We start from the raw sequence: 19,928 nt of genomic DNA on the forward strand, positions 1-19,928 counted from the left end.
AAGCAACGCCACATGTCCAAGGTCTTCACAGTCTGGTAATTCAACATTTTATCTTGAAGTCGTGTGAGCTTGGTAATGCATCACTTTCCATTGCCATTACCATGCTTCAAGAGCAAGTGAACTGAAGAGCCACCAACACTTCAAAAAGAGGCTCACAGTAAACCTGGATCAATTTAGCCATGTAGGGCAAGCCACCCATTGTTCACGTCTTACCAATGTCCCTGTAAGATAGTGTGTCATTAGTTCTTCCATTCTTAACATAAACCAACCTTAGTCACACCCGTCTTATTGGCCAGCCTCATTACACAGCAAACAATCAATTCCCTATCTCAAACCATGTGTAAGAGTCAAAGAAAGTAGAATAAAACATGTCAAAGAAAGCAAGGTATTGGAGTTTTCACACAAAGAAGTCTTTACATACATGCACACCTTTTACGTAATGTCCATGCACGCCACTTGCAATATATACATGGGCTTTGCATGTTATAGACACATAGGTACTGTTCTTTCACAAATCTGCATTGGGCATGATCATCGTCGATAATCCTCCAAGTACATTTTTGGATGGGGGAACCATGGGCCTATAATCCAATCGCTTGGACCTTCCTCAAATCAGCAGAAACCTTTTGTAGCATCACCACCCAATTGACCCACAAGTGCCTCTATCCCAAGTGCTCAACCATGGCAAACCCATTGAGTCATCGGTTGCCCAAATCCATTATAGCTATGGGCAAAGCCATGCACAAGTCTATTGCCATGCCTCCAACAACCTAATGATCTTGACTTTCCACGAATCAGGATGTGAAGTAAATGTTGAAGAAAGCAACAAAAAGAGTCAAAGAAAGCAATTGGATTGGAGACGTCTTCGTGTTGGAGAAGTGCACCCACACAGACACACCTTCCGTCCATTATCCATGCACAATACCTACTACGGATATCACATTTTTTTAACTTGTTGCATCTCATGACACATGCAAACACATGCACGTGCAACTAATCTCGTTAACACCAACCCTCTAGGTACATCTCTGGATGGGGGAGCGTAAGCTTGGCCCATGATACGACCCATTGCTTCAAGAACCCTCCACCTCGTAGTAGATACCACCAACAAGCTTGCCTGCTTCGACTCTAATTCAACATCACCAACACCTCGCCCTTGTTTACATATTTGATATGTAGAAGCCTAATCTCTAAACGTCATCCTGTCGTGTTGCCCATGACCTTCCGAATTGTCATCTATCCATGCCAATCATTCCATAGGATCCTGCCACTCATTCTGCCAATGATAGGGTGCAGACCGTTTCTACCAACTATCTCATAATGAAGGGTCCACGGCACTCCCAAACAATGAATACTAATATATAAAATAGAGATAGCTTGATACTTTATTCTTTGAAAATAACAATGCATACAATGAAGCTTTCCATCACTTTGCCTTGCATCTAGCCTACGGATCAGTCTCACACTATACTGCTTAACCTCAACCACCAATCTCATGGTGTATCTTTAACCACCCACACCTTTCCCTCCATGTAGTTTCTTTAGCATTGACTTGGATGACACGAGGACCTAGTCACTATTAAGAAGATTGGTATATTAACCATTTTGTAACTTACATGGTTTCACTCGTTGGACCTATCGCCATCTTACCCTACGCGAAAAGGTACTTATCTTTTGTAAGACGTTGTAACATATAAAGCAACCTTACCATGCAATTAATGTCAAATAGGAAAAGTCTACAAACTTAGTGTACATAGCTGCTTAATACTAGTAATAGAGGCCGTACCATTTTTAAGTTTGATTGACCTAGAGTGAAAGTAAGTCACTTGTTATAAGTCATTTTGGACAATAAGCAATGAACAATCATTCCATTGTAATAGTTTTCTTGTGAGCTCTCCTTCTCTCTTCTTGCTTGCTTGCTTAATGGATGCATGCAAGATAGGTTTGATTGTAGGTTTTCTTCTTACAATGGTTTTCCCTTCTTCTCGCGCCTTTTGTAAAGAGAGAATCATTGTGAAGGACTCTCTCTTCTTGCCTCCATCTAGGCATTGAGAGCTCTTTCTTCACCACTTTGCCAAGGAGTATTCTAGGTGTAACAATGGAGTAAAGATACGACAGACAAGCTAACATACCTACAATGGGAGCTCGAAGGCAAGACTTGATGGCACATGCTTCAACAAGACTAAGGTAAGATCTTTACTTGAACAATATCTTATCTATACTTAACTTGATTTCTTGTGGTCATGATGAGCTTTTGAAATTCCTTCCAAGTCCTTGGTCTATCTCGTCCTTGCTTGATGATGGCGTTCCACCATAGAGATGCCCTTTCAACCAAATGGTTGGCAACACATTTAACTTTGTTTTTATCATAAAATTCTTTCCTAGAAAAAATAGTCATCAAGTTGACTAAGCCATGACAATACAATCTTTGGTTCCTTCTTACCATTAAAATTCTTAAAAATGAATGCTTTTTTACTAATCTTCTTGCCTTTTCATTCTTCTTGCTTGCTAAAAGACTCTTGGATACGACGAATGGCAAGTTGAGGCTCAACACTTCGTTCACGTTTCTTACTGATTTGACTATTTGCTCCAATTCCATTCTTTTAGCTCTTTCTTGGTTAAGTTGAGCTTGAATAGATTGAAGTTTCTCTATAACTTTTGGGGGTTAGGGATTATTCATGATACGAAATTGAGAAGATAAAATGAAATTGTAAAAAGTATTTAAGATAAGCAAAGCAAACAATATATATGTGGAATAATACTTATGGCCTTGCTTCAATTTGTTAGAAGTCGAGTGTTGAACCAAATCTTGAGCGAGTGAGAATCAATCTCCAAGGTTCAAATAAATATGTGAGTGGCTTTTTGAGCTTGGAGGAATCTCAGAAAAATTATTGAAAAAGCCTCTTCAATTGGTTTAACAATATGGCAAACTTTGTTGTATGCGTGGAAGCCCCAGACACTTGTTTTTGTCCCGAATTTCAAAAATAGGAGAGTCGAGGATGAAGAAAAATTTATGGCATGGAAACCCGCTCTATATCCATCTTTAACCAAAGAAAATTTTGAATTTTTGGGACTCTATGTTTATTTGTGCAAATTCTGAAATTCCAACAAAAAGGGGTATTTGTAGCCTTTAGTTCACTAGAGAAGGCATGGGTTTTGAAGCTCGATTTTTGAAGAGTTGAAATATTGAAAGGTTAGAGAGTAGCTCATTAAAGAAGATATTTTTAATAGCTTTTAGCTTTGGTAGGTAACGAAGCTATAAGCTAGGCTTTGTTAAGCTTATACTTAAGCATAAAGGTAGCGCAAAACTGCCCATAAGGTTGAATTTCGCTAGCATGGATTTGTAGAAAAATAGTAGTCCTCCAATATGCGATTTGAGCAAAGAGAGCTTAGCAATCGTGAGATTAGGCCAGTGATCTCCTCAATGGGATGATTCCATCTATACTGATGGATTATGGAGAGGATTAAAATTCATGAAGGTGGTTTTGGAAAGAAGAAGGGTGGTTTCACTTCAAGAAAAGTGGTTTTATGCATAAAGGTGGCTTAAAACTTTATCCCTTGATCCGATGGCCCAAACTTTTTCCATAAACCATTGAATCTTTGTCCAAAGGTCTCTTTACTTTGGCCTCCTTTGCCCTTTGGATTTTTGAATGAATCCATGTCTTTGTCCAAATTCCCGTAATACTTCCTTTTGATTTGATGAAGCTTTATAATTCTCAAAATAATTTGAGTAATCTTCCTTGCTCCAAAAAGCTTCAAACAAATTTTTACCTTTATTTATTTTTTGTCCAAGAATTCTTCTCCTTGAGTAGCCCCCAAGCTCTAATACTATTGTCATGATCTTATGACACCTTGGAGAAGAATTACTCAAACTCAAACACAAAAATTAATAGAACATAGACTTTGCACAAAGTAAAGATCAAAACCTTACGTAAACAATTCAACAAGATAACATAAACCATGAAACCTTGAAAATAGAAAAGAAGGAACCATCGACACAAGGTATGGTTTGATCTCCCCTGGGTGAGTATGGCCCATCGTACCGCTCACCCATATTTAAATATATTAATGCTTGAGTTTACAAAAAGATGCTCCAAAAATAAAGCCTAATAGCTTTTTCAGTCTTCAAGCGTACAAGCTCCTTCCAAAAATATAGCAAGCCTAATTATAGAGTCTTGGGCCTACTAAAAGCATAAAAATACTATTTGGTATATACAAAGGTTTGAGCCTAAGGCCTTCCAAAAATATAAATGCCAAATATGAAAACCTAAGAGGCGATCACATGTCTTCCAAGATATCTCATTGTGGTTCCAGCACATGTTCCACCTGCGACTAACAAATAGTTCGCCACTCAATCATCGCCTACACAAATAATATTACTCAATGCACACAACCGATTAAACACATTAATCTTGACTATATCATACCAGACACATCTATTAATCTTGAAAAATGATATAAATAAAAGGCGCATCCCATACATAAATACTAACCTGATCTACGTACTTCACATTATGAAATTAAAATAATGGCATCATCCACATTCCTATGTGAAAGCAATGATCACATGGGCATCCCCACTTGACCATAAAGTTCATGACTAATAGTGTCCTACTTAAAATAATGGCATCACCCATATTAGGTCAAGCGAGTGAAACTATGTTAACCTATGGAGTGGTTAACAAGTACCATTTAAACAGTTGCATTATATGTTCCAACGTCGTTTTATAAAAGATAAGTTCTCATTCACGTGGTGAGATGGCAAAGCGCCTTATGGTAGGCTGGTGGGTAAAACCATGTTAACCTATGGAGTGGTTAACAAGTACTATCAAGATTATAAATTATGTTAGATAATGTCCTTTCTTTATCAATAGTAAATGGCTCAAATAGGACAAAAGAGTAGGTAAAGTAAACCCTAAATTTCTCACTGATATCACTGATTTGCATTGAGTATAAAAACAAGTAATCTTTCTACTTTTACTTAATAGAAAACGTCATAGAAAACGTCCTCTAAAATAAGTTGCACATGTTTCTATTTTGTCTCACTAGGAAACATCAAGTAGCCATGCTATATAATAAGTAAACCATGTGAATAGTTCTTCTCAAATGCTATATAATAAGAAAACATCAAGTAGCCATGCTATATAATAAGTAAACCATGTGAATAGTTCTTCTCAAATGCTACTAATAAACAAAACTAACGAGGACTTTTGAAGGGACATTTAATTATTTGTTGCAAGTATGCTTGGAATTCATTATTATCAAGTTATAACTTAGCATAATATAGTTTGCTCTTATATATTATCAAGCCAAGTAATGTAAGGTGAACAAATTGATAAAGTAGCTACTCATACAAGCCAAAGCTTTGAAAAAATTGGAACATAGGAAATGTTCACCAAGGATTTTGAGCAAGGCCAAATAAGTGGGTGGAGATAATGTAGGGAGCCGGGGGTGATAAGTGGGTGGATTGGATACAAGGCAACATAAAAGATAATTTATTTTTAAAAAAAGAAGGAAAGAGACAATTTTTGGTGCCTTTTTCATTAGATTTTGAAATTCCAACTGCATTGGCTATCTCTTGATTGACACTAGAGGAGCTTCACCACACCAAGAGAGAGGTAAAACATGAGGAGAGATGCTTTGCCTGATCCAACAATGAGGGGGACCTAGATCAAAATATGGACTAATTAATATAAAAGATGGGAGGACTAACTAATTATTAATATAAAAATGGATCAAAATATGGACTAATTAATGTTTAAAAATGGGGAAAAAAACCTTTGTTTTGGGAGTAAGGAACATTCTTTTTTTTTTTTTAAAGGGGGACGTACGTGTGTGTTCTGATTGAGGTCTTGCACACGAGCATGGCAGATGCTTCATGTTTCTTCACGTGGAGTTGGTGGTGGAGCGCAGAGGGGCAAAGAGGTGGTGGAGGATCTGTGGCCTCTTCTCCCCATCAATCGCCCTCACAAACGAGTCCTTCTTCCATATCTTCTGCAGCTGTGCAAATCTGGGCTTTACCAACAATCAAATTTCTTAAATGAGATCGCCCAAAAAGAAAGAAAAACACCAAAAAAAAAACACACAAAAACATGTGGAGCTTTGAGTTAAAAAAAGAAAAAGCAAAAAGCAAAAAGCAAAAAAAAAAACCCATCGTTCAACCTTTTTCACACAATAAAAGATTAATTATTACTTTTTTCCAAATAAAGGCTGCTTATATTAAGAAATTAGAGAAAGAGGTTACAACATATAAAGATTAATTATTTAACTAATTACCATAAGTGCTCATTAATGAGCACTATATCTCACTGTCCCCTATCCTCACCTATCCTTCCAATGTTTTGTGTAGGATTTATATAAACAAATTGTACACCTCCCATACAATAACTCTGGGAGAAAAATGTGTAGACTCTAGAGCCTTACATAACCTTGTTGTAAATAGGATGGTTTGTGCACTCATTACAATGATATGATGTGCCAATAAGTGCTTTAAAATTTTGTAAACATACAAATTTTAACACACCTTATTGTGGACCCTAATTCCACTAAGCTTAATGCTTGAGATAAAAACTGACCCCAAGCTAACATGAAACTCATGCTAATGCATATTCTAACTCAAGTTTGTATGAAGTATATTACCATGGCTCAAGCATCCTTTATGCATATTCTAACTCTTGTAAGTTTGTATATGAAGTAGATTATCATGACTCGTCTTCATATTTTGACAAAAGTAGCATGGAGCTCCCAGTATAAATTGTTATCCTTTCTTCTAAGCATTCATGTAACCTATTGTCTTTCCTATAGTTTATTTGGCTATAGCCTATTCTCTTGAGTGACTTAGAAACCTTCTAAATATTGATGGACTTGATAGCTCTTTTATCTCTTCCTATTATAGATATTTTAATTTAAAAAAATGTATAATATTTGTGTTAAAAAAAGAGAATTAAAAAGAGTGAGATAGACATTGTTTCTCTCTTCCTAGTATAGATATTTTAATATTTAAAAAATTACACAATATTTGTGTAAAAAAAGAGAGATAAAAAGAGTGAGAAAGACATTGTTACCTTGCAACACGATCAATTTTACCACCTCTTAACGATGATCTTTCAGACCTAGTACTAGAGCGACTTGTGATATGAAGAGAGGAGAATCTTCTTACATCATCTGAGCTCATGTATCCTCGTTGACCTTTTAAAATCAAAAGAGAAAGATGAGAAATGCATGTAGTATGTAAAACCACTTTCTCTCTCTCTCTCTCTCTCTCTCTCTCTCTCTCATGTGTGCATACATATAGATACATGGTGTATGCATACACAGGCACACAAGCATATACAAGTACACGCACACCCATGTATTAACATCAAACATATCGACGTATATTTTTATGCTAGCAACCGTCTAAATAATACACATGTCAACACTCATTGTATCCCATGAGTTGTCTACATGTATTGGGCTCACAACCCAAAACCACTTTTATTACCAATAAATTATATGTTAGCATCATAGCAACATGTGGCATGAAGGTTCTTTCTTTTGGTAGACTCATTGTTCACAAATTGCCATTGTAAGTTTTTTGAAGTAAGGCCTTCCTTTTAGGGATTATGATAAGTACTACTATTGGGCTAGGATGTAGATGAGCTAGAACCATCCAAAGCTTCTAAGTTTTAAGACTGAAACTAAAGGATAATAGCTATTGATGGAATGCTTTTGGCACTTTAAAAAAATAGTGTGTGGTATGGTTTGTAACTAGCTTCTCATGTGTAACTAAAAGTCAAAAAAAAGTGTCAAGAACTCTTAGACATAGAGTGATCAAACTACATATGGAACTTTGTGGTCCCCATTATTATTGATGGACAATATTCACATGCTTGTGGCCTTGTGTGCATGGGAGTCTAACTACATATTGCTGGGGGTGGGGATAATAGCTGGGTGGTTAAGGCAGCATCCTTTCTCCTCTCGAACACAGGTTAGATTCTGGTCCACCTCCCCCTCTCACTTCACAAAGGGGTGAAAAGAGTATGTGTGTTCCATGTTGCTAGGAGACCAAGATTTGGCAATAAGGACTCATTTTCATACTTTGGGTGCATTATATATCCTTTACTTCAAAAGCGACAAACCTCTTTTTTGATTGTCCATGTGTGTCCCTTTTAAAAATTGATTGATGTTTACCGTTAAAAAAATGAGAAACCGTTTACAAATCCAAGCCCATGCTTCCCATTTCACTATACATAAAAGCTTCTAGATTTAAACACACATTAAGCCTCCTACCTAAAAACGTGAGTTTTGGTGTGTTTCAATTCTTTAATATATATTTAAAGAATGAGATGGCTTTAGGCTAAAGTCAACCCAATTTCTAGTTATTGAAGGTTAATTACACCATGGCAAGTTGGCCTAGATGTGAAGTCCATGGTTCTAGCCTTGGCACGTAATTATGATATATATATATATATATATATATATATACACACACACACACGTGTGTATGTGTGTATGTATGTATGTACGTGCGTATATACATACATATGTGTATAATACATATATATATATAGTCTATCATTAAATAATAATGCACCGAAAGCCTAGTAGTCAGCTCTAACTAATGCATCAAACGTGCTTTAAATAATTCCAATAAACTCAATTATATTTATGAATTTAAAATGGCATCTAGTTAATAATAGCAACAAAGTTATCGAAGCTTATAAGAGTGTTTAATTCTTTAATTGTCACTTAATAGTTATTAAAGTAAAAATCAGCTTACGAAGGCATGGGCTGCTTTCAATGCTGGCGCGGCCACAATTGTTCGGCTGTTCGTCTTCGTTGTCCGTTGTGTTTCTTGAAGAGGGAGAATTAAGATTAAAGTCCTGATTAGAGGAATTATCAGCGCTTATCCTCCTCTTAGAATTAATCGCAGAAACGCTTGGCCGATTTGGAAGAGAATGGCGCTGCTTGTTGTTGTTGTTGCCCTCATTAGCCTTCTTCGAACCATGATTAGTGGCCTTAACCGCTTCGGTAACCTGGCTTATGCTTAATCTCCTGACAGTAGATTGCTCTCTCTTGCCGACTTTGATCATTATTGGGGCTGGCGCGATTCTTTGCTGCTGCGTGATGGGCAAAAGGGGGGGCAAATTCTTGAACAAGCGAGGGGATTTGTGTAAATGATCGTGATTAGCAGGTGCTAATGCAGGAGGGATTAAGTTTTCTTTCTCAGATACTTTAACAAATCCCAGCTCCTGTTTAACCTCCTTAATCTCGTCTTCTGCAGCCGAGCCCGATTCCTCTAAGGTGGTTTCCGGGATGGTATCAAGCTCTCTGGAAGGGGTAATTCCAACCTTATCGTGCGGATTAAAGATAAAATCAGTGCTTAATTGAGGTTGCATGTCTTGTATAATGGAGCTATTCTCATCAATAAGCAGCTGCAAATCCTCAGCGTCGATTTTATCGGGATTAGGGGTAAGGTTAGCCAGAAAATCGTGCTTAGGGGGCATTAATTCTTCTGCATCTTCTTTTTCATGGGTAGGAGATTGTTGTAAGATTAAATCTGCTGGTTCGTGGTCGTGAGCAGCCATGGTTAAGGTGCAGCCTGTTGTGAACAGGATTGCCTCTTGATCATCGTGGCATGGGGTGCAGTGGTGGGGGGGGTGGTGGTCGTCGTCCTCGTCGTCGTCGTCCTCCTCCTCCTCCTCCTTTTCGTCTACTTCTTTGGCCAGAGTTTTGATGGGTTCCTTGATTTGTCTCTCTGTGTTCAGGTCTTCTGATTCTTCTGGTTGTTGGGCATGCGCTTCTATAATAGTTTGTGAAGGAGAGGCGGAAGGCTCCATTAATTTGTAATGGAGTTTTCATGCAATTAAGCACAGAGAAGCCGAGAGAGAGAGAGAGAGAGAGAGAGAGACGGTGGAAAGAGAGGACACCACGCGCGAGCATCGAAGGGTGGCGAACCCTCTTGTTTTTTCCCATCCAATTCTTTTGTAACTTCAATAAATATAATTCGGTTTTACACCTTATTTTCTTGTTTTTGTAACTTTAATACCTTATTTTCTTGTTTTTGTTTTTGTTTTTCGAGCCGGCGGGTCAGAGACGAGCGGACTCGTTCTGAGACTCAAACAAGCGGACTAGTTTTCTGAGCCTCGAACAGAGAAACACTTTTGTAAGTAGTACCTTAGTCATTCCCACCTCAAGTGTACTTTCAACCGTACCTTAGTCATGTGGTGCAGGCCCTAGGGGCATCTAAACATTGCCATCTCTAAAGTGGTGTAGGCCCTAGGGGCATCTAAACATTCACCTCCTCTTCCCACTAGTATGCACCTCCTCCCTCTACTCCCTCTACCCCCCTGGCATTCTAATGGATTTATTAATTTTTCGGTTATGGTAATTTGATTGAAGTGATGAACCAGGTTGGTATTTGGTTGGATGGTGTGTCTCCCCATGATCCTAGTGGTTTCAGTGGTATCAGAGCAAAGGGGAGAGAGAAGGTGAAAAATATTGAGAAAAAACAAAGGGAGGAAGGCTTGCAAAAGAAAGGGAAAAGGTACGTGCAACTTTCTGGTTTCTGAGAAAGAAGAAAAATTCAGAAAATAGAAGGGAATTAAAGGCTTGTTGAAAGTTTCATCTTTAAGTTACACATCAAGGAAATATCCATGAGATAAAGACTTTATCCAAGGCTTTAAACAAAGTTTAGTACAAAGCTTAAGACAAAGCTTAACTAAAGCTTAAGCTTAAGCTTAGCTTTAACTCAAACCTTCTACGCACGGCTGCTAATCCCCCGCTCGTCAAGCTAGCTCGAAAACGCGAAACGGCGCTTTTTCTCTTGGGAGATTGGCTCACAATTTTGCAACCGAATCAAACATATGTTCCGTCAGATGCGTCCGGCATGTTCTCTTACACAAATCCTATACCCTGTCTGAGAGGTTTCGTGAAAGATTTGGGCATTTGAATTTACAACGGTGGAGAAAGCTCTGCAGAAATCAAGGGTGGAGAAAAATTACATATTTGCTTTACTCAAAAAGGTCTAAAAAGATAAGAGGAGATTCATACGCAAAGCTTCTTCAAGCCAAGAAGATCAATTGAAATCACGTAAGGGGCATAAGCATGACACTGAAGGCGATAGTGATGAAGATCCTATTCTTCGAACCATGAAAGCAACTTTAGATGCTCAAACAGCTCGAAGAGAATCTCGCATTAGTCGTAAAGCTTTTTCTTAACAGAATTTTGATGGAAAGAAGGACGCACGCACTCTTTTGGCTTGGCTTAGCCAATTCAATGACTATTTTTTGGGAGAAAATTTTTTCGAGAAAGATAAGGTCAAGTGTGCTGTGAATCACTTGATTCAGAATGCTGCTTTTTTATGGCGGAACGCTACCAAGAATGGTCAGCATAAACCTCGTACTTGGGAGGATTTTTAGCACAAAATTAAGAAACATTTTCTACCTCCTCTCAGTACAAGACTAAAGCCCATAGCATTGGGATACTCTTAGGCAATTGAAACGGGAGAATGTCCAAACCTATATTGAAGCATCTTAAAAGGAAGTTCATCTCAAGATTGGATCCAAAGATTAGAGCGGAGGTTAATATGTTTCGTCCTCACACACTTTCCTCTGCTAAATCCCCACTAAATCTCTTGCTCTAAATTGTGAAAGAAAAATGGTGTGCCTAGGTTCCAACAGGAGAATTGTACTTCTAAATTCTCCAAAGATTCGACATCTTATAGTGGTTTTGACAGGCGTTCTTCATTCAAGCGACCTTTTAACAAGGGTCAAGATCAAAGAACCCAACAGTTCAACAACAAAGCGAAGATTGGCAACAATAGAAATGGAGCGAGTGGAGAACCAAAGAAGAAAAATGTTCCAGATTCATTGACTTTAGATGAAAAAGCAAGCAATGTTCAATTTTACACTTGCCATCAGAGGGGACACTATGCTAATAAGTTTTCAAATGACACCAACAACAACAACAACAATAAGAAGAAGCCAATGGCACGGCTTAACATGGTGGGATGGAGATGAGGACACTAGCAATGGAGACGATGATGATGCTTACGATGATGACTATGAGCTAGAGTTTAACGGTAATGAGTTCAATGGTAAATCTGATCAAGAAGGTACTTCTTACCTTGATCCTCATTCTTTTTCACCACATACTTTACTTAAAATGAAGGAAAATTTTCAAGATAAGGAAATCACAATCTTGCATGATGATGGTAGCACACACAATTTTATTTCTAAACATCTTGCACATGCTCTTCATCTTGACATGATTCCTTCTCGTTTTAAAGTAAAGGCTGCTTTTCAAAACCAAAAGAATAATTGCACTAAGAAAGTAAAGAATCTTGCTTTTTCTCTTGCACAATTTTCGGATCAACGTACTGTCTTAGTAGCACCTTTGCGTGGTATTGACATGATTTTGGGAATGCCTTTTCCACATGAGTACACATCACAAATTGATTATGCAAAGCACACAATGTCTTTTATACATCATGGAAAGAATGTTTGTTTGCAAGGAATTTCTGAGGGTAAGGACTGAGAAAAGAACTTAGTACTTGTTTCATGCCTAAATCCACTTGCTTGATTTTTGATTTATCATTGAGAAACATTTGTGGCTAACCAAGACCACCCTATACTCACACTTTCCTCATAGTTTATTCTGGGTTCATCACCCTATGAGCCTAACACTGGAGGCCGCTTTGCTTGGTTGGCTAACCAACGAGCATGACATCCTTTAAGTTTCTTTACTTGGACTCCCATACACTGTTGAAATAATACACCAAAGTACCATGTGACATTGGAGATACGGCATCCAGTCATTAGGCTTATAGCCAACTTGGTGTGAGGTGTGAACAACCTCTTAGATAGAGTCAAAAGATAGGATTTAATGCCTATAAAAGGGTATTGTTCTTTGTGGTTCATTCATCTCTCATTATCATTTATTCATAATACAATCACCTTGTTTTATGCCCAACTTGCTCTCTCTTGCTCAGTCTTTTCTCTCTTCTTCTTCCTCCTCCTCAACTATGGAGAGGTTTCATCCTCCATAGCTCCATGGTTGAACCTATGATTGCCAACATAGTATTAGAGCCATGATTCTAAGTGATTCATGCTTAATCGCTGCTCATCATCACATATAATAGTCATGATTAGTGAGTAATTACCCATTTTATCATTTCTCACCATTTTCCTCTTCCTTGCAAAAATGCTGCTTCACCCCCTCTCACAAAATCATCTCATTCTCCTTCTCCAGTCCACTAAGCACTTGTGCTTGCTGCTCTACATGTGGTGCACCATCATCAGAACTTCTTACATCAATATCTTATGTTTCCTTCATTGCTGGTGCATACCAGCTACTCATCTCATCAAAGATAACATCTTTTCTTATTCACATCTCACGAGTGGTAGGGTTATAACATTTATAACCTTTCTGCTCCAAAGCATAACCCAATGAAGATGCATTTCTTTGTCTTTGGATCCAATTTTGTTCTCACTTCATCGAGAACATGCACATATGTAATACACCTAAACACTGTCAAGTGAGACACATCCAATTTTAAACTTTTGTTCAGGCATTGAGAGATATTTTAAATCCCACACTAACTACAACTAGCTAGCACTATAAGAGGGCTTGATCAGGAAATAGTGACATGAGACACTACCCCAAACCCCACAAAACAACCACACATACTAAAGGTCTTTGCTTGCCTCTCTTCAGCTCAATGGTCCTTGCTTGAATGCAGCTTTGGACACCCCTTAATCCAAACAAATCCTGATTTAGACAGATACTAATTCAAACACCTCCTGATTTAGACAAATCCTTAATCCAAATAGATCTTGATTTAGACACCTCCTGATTCGAACACTTGTTGCTTTAGACAGCTCTTGATTTAGGCACTTCTGATCCTAACACTTCCTATTCTGACTAGTTCTAATTGAGACAGCTCCTTATTCGGACACATCGGACACTTCCGATCCTAACACTTCCTACTCCCATTAGTTCTGATTCAGACAGCTCCTGACCAGTTCCTAATCTAACAGCACCTGATTTGAAAATAGATCTAGTCTTACTCTGACCAGCTTCTAATTTGACAGCTCCTAATCTGAACAGTTACTAATCTGACAACTCCAGTTCCAACTCTTTCTTGATCCAGCAGTCTTGATCCGACTAGCTCCTAATTTGATAGCTTCTAATCCATCTAGTCTTATTCCGACACTTTCCTAATCTGACCAGCTCCTAACCTATCAGCTTCTGATCTAACTAGCTCCTTATCTAACAAGTCTTGCTCCACATAGTAATCCGCCGACCAGTCCTACTCCACTTAGTCTTGATCTAACACTTTCCTTATCTGACCAATTCTGATTTAGACCCCTTCAGACCCTTGGGCTATTAAGCTGTCCAAACAGTTTACAATCTTCAGGAAGCTAACTATACAATCTCCAAAATGCAAATTTCATCTGTGCCAAACTTGATGAGATTTGGCATACCTCACGACCAATATACCTATAAGTAACTTGCAAAACCCTAACTCTTTCTAGTATGGAGATTTCAGGGCTGAAACAGAACACCCTAAACTCTCTAGATTTTTGAGACAAGACAACGCTATTTGTTTAAATCCCATGGCTTCCACACTCTCATTAATAGATAATCTTGCACCTGCAAGAATTTCACTCTCTAGACTCTATTCTCACATTGAATTGCTCTGCTCTTAAATTTCAACTCACACCACACTCATTAAGACTACCAATTCAAAACCACAGGCAACTAAGTCCTACATGATCCAGTAGCTCCTATCTCATAGAAATTCAACAACCAACAAGAAACTCACCCAAGCACAACCTTCTAACAACAACTTAGAGGTAATATTCAGCATGAAACCAGAAAGATTCTCAGAGAAGCTAAGTAAACATAAAGGTTCTCATCATCAGTACTTATCTAGTAAGCCAGATAAACAAGATACAAGATTCAAGAAAATAAACAGAGTTGCAAATCAGAGTCCTTAAAGTTTTTTTCTTGCTAAAATGTTTGCGCTGACCCTATGTCTCATACATACTCACACAGTGAAAGAGAAGAGACTGAGAGATAACATAGTGCTCCCAAATTCTGCCATAGCTACCGCATCTTCCTCAATTCATTCACTAACCAGAAGGAAGACTATTCTACTGTCCTTCCTCCCAAAAAATCTCATTTCTTCTTTCCTTTTCAGTGTCACCTTTATTCTCTTAGATCTCTCCACATCATCACTTTTGGTTCTTGTTTATATATTTATATATATATATATATATATATAGAGAGAGAGAGAGAGAGATACAAGAACCTCTCTATCTCTATGTCACGTTCCTTTGCCAAAACCTATTTTTATATGAAATCAAAAGGAAGACTATTCTACCTTCCTTCCTCCCAAAAAAGAATTTGTCGCCTGCCGTCGGTACCCTCAACAAACTCTCATTCCCTCTTTCCTTTTCAGTGTCACCTTTATTCTTTTGGATCTCTCCACATCATCACCATCAACTTACCTTTTTTAGCAGGTGCATCAACTTTACATATTAATTACCCACTTGACCCGGTTGATTGCATTGGTTTCATATTATATCAACCACCTCGGTTGACACAAGCTAAGCATACAGGTACATTCTAGAGCTGGGGCTACATCAACTGAGTGTCTCAGGAAGCTCCAAACAAAACTATATTCAACTATCTAGACTACATCTACATGCTACTACTGGTGCAAGAACATTATTGAAAGTAAATACATCTAAGTGAGATCATATCCAGTAGCTCTATCACTATTATCTACACCACTAAGAAGAAGATCTTGATATCCTAAAAACCTGCATCATAGACAACCATCCCCCTGGAAGATGGTACATTCATGTACTATCTCAACTTGATGATGTTCCATATGTACCCACAAATAAGCCTAGCAGCAAATCATGTTTATTATGGCCAAAATCCCATAGGGAGTGAGAGTAATTAGGCCTTGATGCTCTGTAGATGCTGATTCTAGGGTTTCCCCCAAAAAACATGGTGCTTTTGTCTTTCTTCCTCCTAGGCTGTTGCATGCATTTTCATCGCCATTTAGCTTCCACGCATTGTTTCCCTGAGCTAGGAAGAGCTTCAAAGGGAGACCTCCCAAGAGAGAGAGCTTTGGAGAAGATGAAGCAAAGGGAGATCTTGACTTAACAAGTGATTAGTACTTATTATAATTAGCATAGATGATGATCAAGGATTAAATCTAGACAAGGGACTATGGATCTAGGCTTTGATACCATGTTGATAGTATGGGGCTTAAGGTAGATGATTAAACTCATGGTGAAAGCATGGAGACAAGCAAAGCAAAGATGAGATTAACATTAATCACATGGCTTAAGGCATATGATTAACACTAATCACATGACTTAAGGTCGATGATTAAACTCATGGTGAAAGCATGGAGACAAGCAAAGCAAAGATGAGATTAACATTAATCACATGGCTTAAGGTATATGATTAACACTAATCACATGACTTAAGGTCAATGATTAAACTCATGGTGGTGAAAGCATGGAGATAAGTGAAGCAAAGATGAGATTAACACCAATCACATGGCTTAGTTAGACGGACAGCATAATGACACAATGAGATAGGAAAAAGATGTTATATTATTGCACCATATCATTGCCTTTAAATAGGCTAGTGTACAATGGATTAAGAGGGTGGTTAACCCTTAAGAAAAACCCTAAACTACTCTTGATTTGAGTACCTTCAAGATTTGCCTAGATTTAGGTGCAAGGAAGATATTTTCCCAAATGCAATAGGCACCTTCTTCTTGTGGAATTATGTAGTTGAATATACCATATTATATGATATAGAAGACCTTAGAAGCATAATGCCCTTAAGCCGCCCCAATGTCACTAATGATAATTTGGTATATTATTTCAACAATAATTATAATGCCTCTAGATGGGAGACTAAGCCGCTTTCAAGTGGGCACTCAAGTTGCTACTATAGAAGGATCTACTCAAGGAAAAAATATAGAGCTATGTTCATGTACAAAAGCTATCTAATTCATGCACATGAACTATATGCATGCATAATAGTTGTAATGCAAGCATCAAAGCTCTTTCTCGGTATAAGAGATCTCTTAATGCATTTATTAAAGCTATTAGACATATGTATACCTCTTATACATGTATTTTATACATGTTTTAATGCATGCAATGAAGCTCTTAATGCATTACTATGAGAGTTATATACATGCTATAACTCTTAAGGTATGACTATGAGAGTTACAAGTAATAGAGCTCTTAATGCGCGACTATGAGAGTTATATGCATAAATGTTGAGATATCAAGCTTAACTAGTACAGATATGGATGACATGCTAGTATGATACCTCTGCACTGCCATTAGTATGGTTGGTGAGATTATCCAGATCATATAGTTAAGTTCACACCATGGACCTTATATGTTTTAGTAGTAGAGTACTTTCCCATGTAGTATGTACTCTTATCTTTATATTTTAGTAGTATAAAGAGTATTTATATACTCTTGTCTTTATGTTTAAGCAATATATAGAATATTTTGTATATACTCTTATCTTTCTGTTTTAGTAGTATATAGAGTATTTAGTATATACTCTTATCTTTATGTTTTAGTAGTATGTAGAGTATGTATGAGTTCTTATCTTTATGTTATAATTGTAGAGAAATAAGAAGAAAGAAGAAAATTCAACCATCTATATCTTTCTTATCTCTCTTGTGTGCTTGTCTACTCTCATATATGTGTGTGAAGAAGTTTTACTTGTAAATAAGGAGCTCAAGCTCACCCTCTCCCCTGTATTCTTCTCATGGTATCATATCATTGGTTTACATAACGAGCTCAAGAGGTGAGAAAGACACAAGTAAAGGAAGCAATACATGAAATTTCATCTCTTTCTCTTTGATTTAGAAGAAAATATCTACAGGTAGCTAGATAGTCAAGAACAACAGTAGTAGACATAGAAAGAGGGGACACTGCCATATTTTACAGAGCCCTCTTTTGGTGAAGCATAGTAACTAAGCACAACAAGAGGGGACACTACCATATCTTGCCAGTAGCCCTCTTTCGGTGAAGCAAAAGTGTAGTGTATATTATGTTTGAAGCCCAAAGGACATTATTATTTTGGCCATTCTGGAGCCTGTTTTGGCCCTCCAAGGTTTTTGCAAACACTCTACAAAGAAGACAAAGTGTCGACAATGACAATTTTTTGTTGTGCAATGTTTTGATGCATGTTTCACAGAGACTATTATGCGCGCTGTTGATTTGAAGTGCCTAGAGAGATTTTGGGATCCATACATTTATGATAGTCGTATGTTGATGTGATTGGTTCATATAAAGTGGATGCATCTATTAGAAAGAGGCTTACATTACCATTGATAATAATGAATGTATCTATCAGAAAGATTATTGGAGACATTAGGTGAAATTTACACCCAAAAAGGGCCATTTAAGAGCTTTCTCTCATCCACATAGATAAGAGAGAGAGAAAAGATAACATTAAAATATTGACTCTTCTCCCTCTTTTGTATACTCTCTCGAACCACGTTTTACTAATATTATAATAGATTCATTAAATAATTTACTATTATTGTGTACCCTAACCAAGTTTGGGACAAAATCTAACTTTTGATACTCTATAACATTCTAACTATTTTAAATGTGTCGAATTTTAATAATTTATATAGTCTAGCTTGTATTTTTAATTTTTTATAGTATGAGAAATTCTATGAGTATTCTTTGATTGTAAGGTTTGGATTATTTTCAATAATCCTATGTTTTTTGAAATAATGTTAGCTTTATAGTATGAATTTCTTATTTTTTTCCTTTCTATGTGGGTAGCTCCTTCTTTTTTTCCCCATTCTCACATTAATAGTGATAAACTGTGACAAAGATTAGGGTGCAAAAAAGGATTAAAGATGAAGAGTGAGTTGGTTTTATGGCGCCAAGAAAACATTTTACTCTTTATTGATCTTTCCTATCATGCTACAAGTTCAAAGAAGAACAAAGCTATAGAGGTTAGTGTTGGAATTAGGGTTGCAGGAAAGCACACAAAGCTTGGAGAAGAAGAAGCAAGAATGCACACAACACAAAGTGTTAGATTGTGTCAATGTACAAAGATAAGTTAGCCCTAGAAGGATGGGCATATATACAAGCCGGGAGAAAAAACCTCCTAAAGAGGGAAAAAGTGCCCCGGCGGTCCTAAGTGTGTTCACACACATCACTGCCTATATATATATATATATATGGCAACAAATCTCCCCTGGGAGTGATGATGTGAACGAGAGCTGGCACTCATGTATAGGGGAGTGCCATGCCCAAAGTAGATCAGTCCACAAAGGGGAGCAAGCCCAAAGCTTTGCGGAAAGCTTCGAACTTCTCACGAGGAAGCACCTTTGTGGAAAAGATCGGCGAGGTTGTCCTGTGTTGGCACATAGACCAAGTTGATCTCTCCTGCTGAGAGTCTCTCCCTGACATAGTGATAATGCACCTCAATGTGCTTTGTGCGAGCATGAAAAACTGGGTTTCTCGCAACTGCCAATGCACTCTGACTGTCAGTGAAGATAGAGGTGGCAGACTCCTATCCAACACCCAAGTCAGCCACCATAAGCCGTCTAAGCCACACACACTCAACCGTAGCTGTGAAAGCTGCCCTGTACTCAGCTTCACAACTAGAAGTGGCCACAGTAGGTTGCTTCTTGCTCAACCAAGATATGCATGAGCTACCGAGCATGAAACAAAAACCACTTGTGAACACTCTTGTGTCATAGCAACCAGCGCAATCTGAGTCCGAAAAAGCATGTAAATCTGGCGGCAACGATTCCCCCTTGGGATAAAACAACCCAAGATGTATGGTGCCACTCAAGTAGCAAAAGATGCATTTAATTGCCTTCCAATGCTGAGACCCTGGGCTATGCATAAACCTGCTCA

General features: G+C 37.8%; 1 protein-coding gene across 1 annotated transcript; it reads right to left on the reverse strand.

The window, feature by feature from the left end:
• Positions 1-5,431: 5,431 nt before the first annotated feature.
• Positions 5,432-9,886, reverse strand: LOC147632710 (uncharacterized). Its single transcript, XM_086806912.1, has 4 exons — positions 8,762-9,886; positions 7,065-7,188; positions 5,832-6,010; positions 5,432-5,644 (listed from the first exon to the last, which is right to left on the reverse strand). Exons 1-3 carry the CDS (start codon positions 9,819-9,821, stop codon positions 5,887-5,889), a joined length of 1,308 nt encoding a protein of 435 aa, XP_086663038.1. The 5' UTR covers positions 9,822-9,886; the 3' UTR covers positions 5,432-5,644; positions 5,832-5,886.
• Positions 9,887-19,928: the final 10,042 nt, after the last annotated feature.

The sequence above is a fragment of the Cibotium barometz genome, chromosome 13, assembly GCF_041138505.1.
Source record: "Cibotium barometz isolate CiBa-2024 chromosome 13, ASM4113850v1, whole genome shotgun sequence".
Taxonomy (NCBI): Eukaryota; Viridiplantae; Streptophyta; class Polypodiopsida; order Cyatheales; family Cibotiaceae; genus Cibotium; species Cibotium barometz.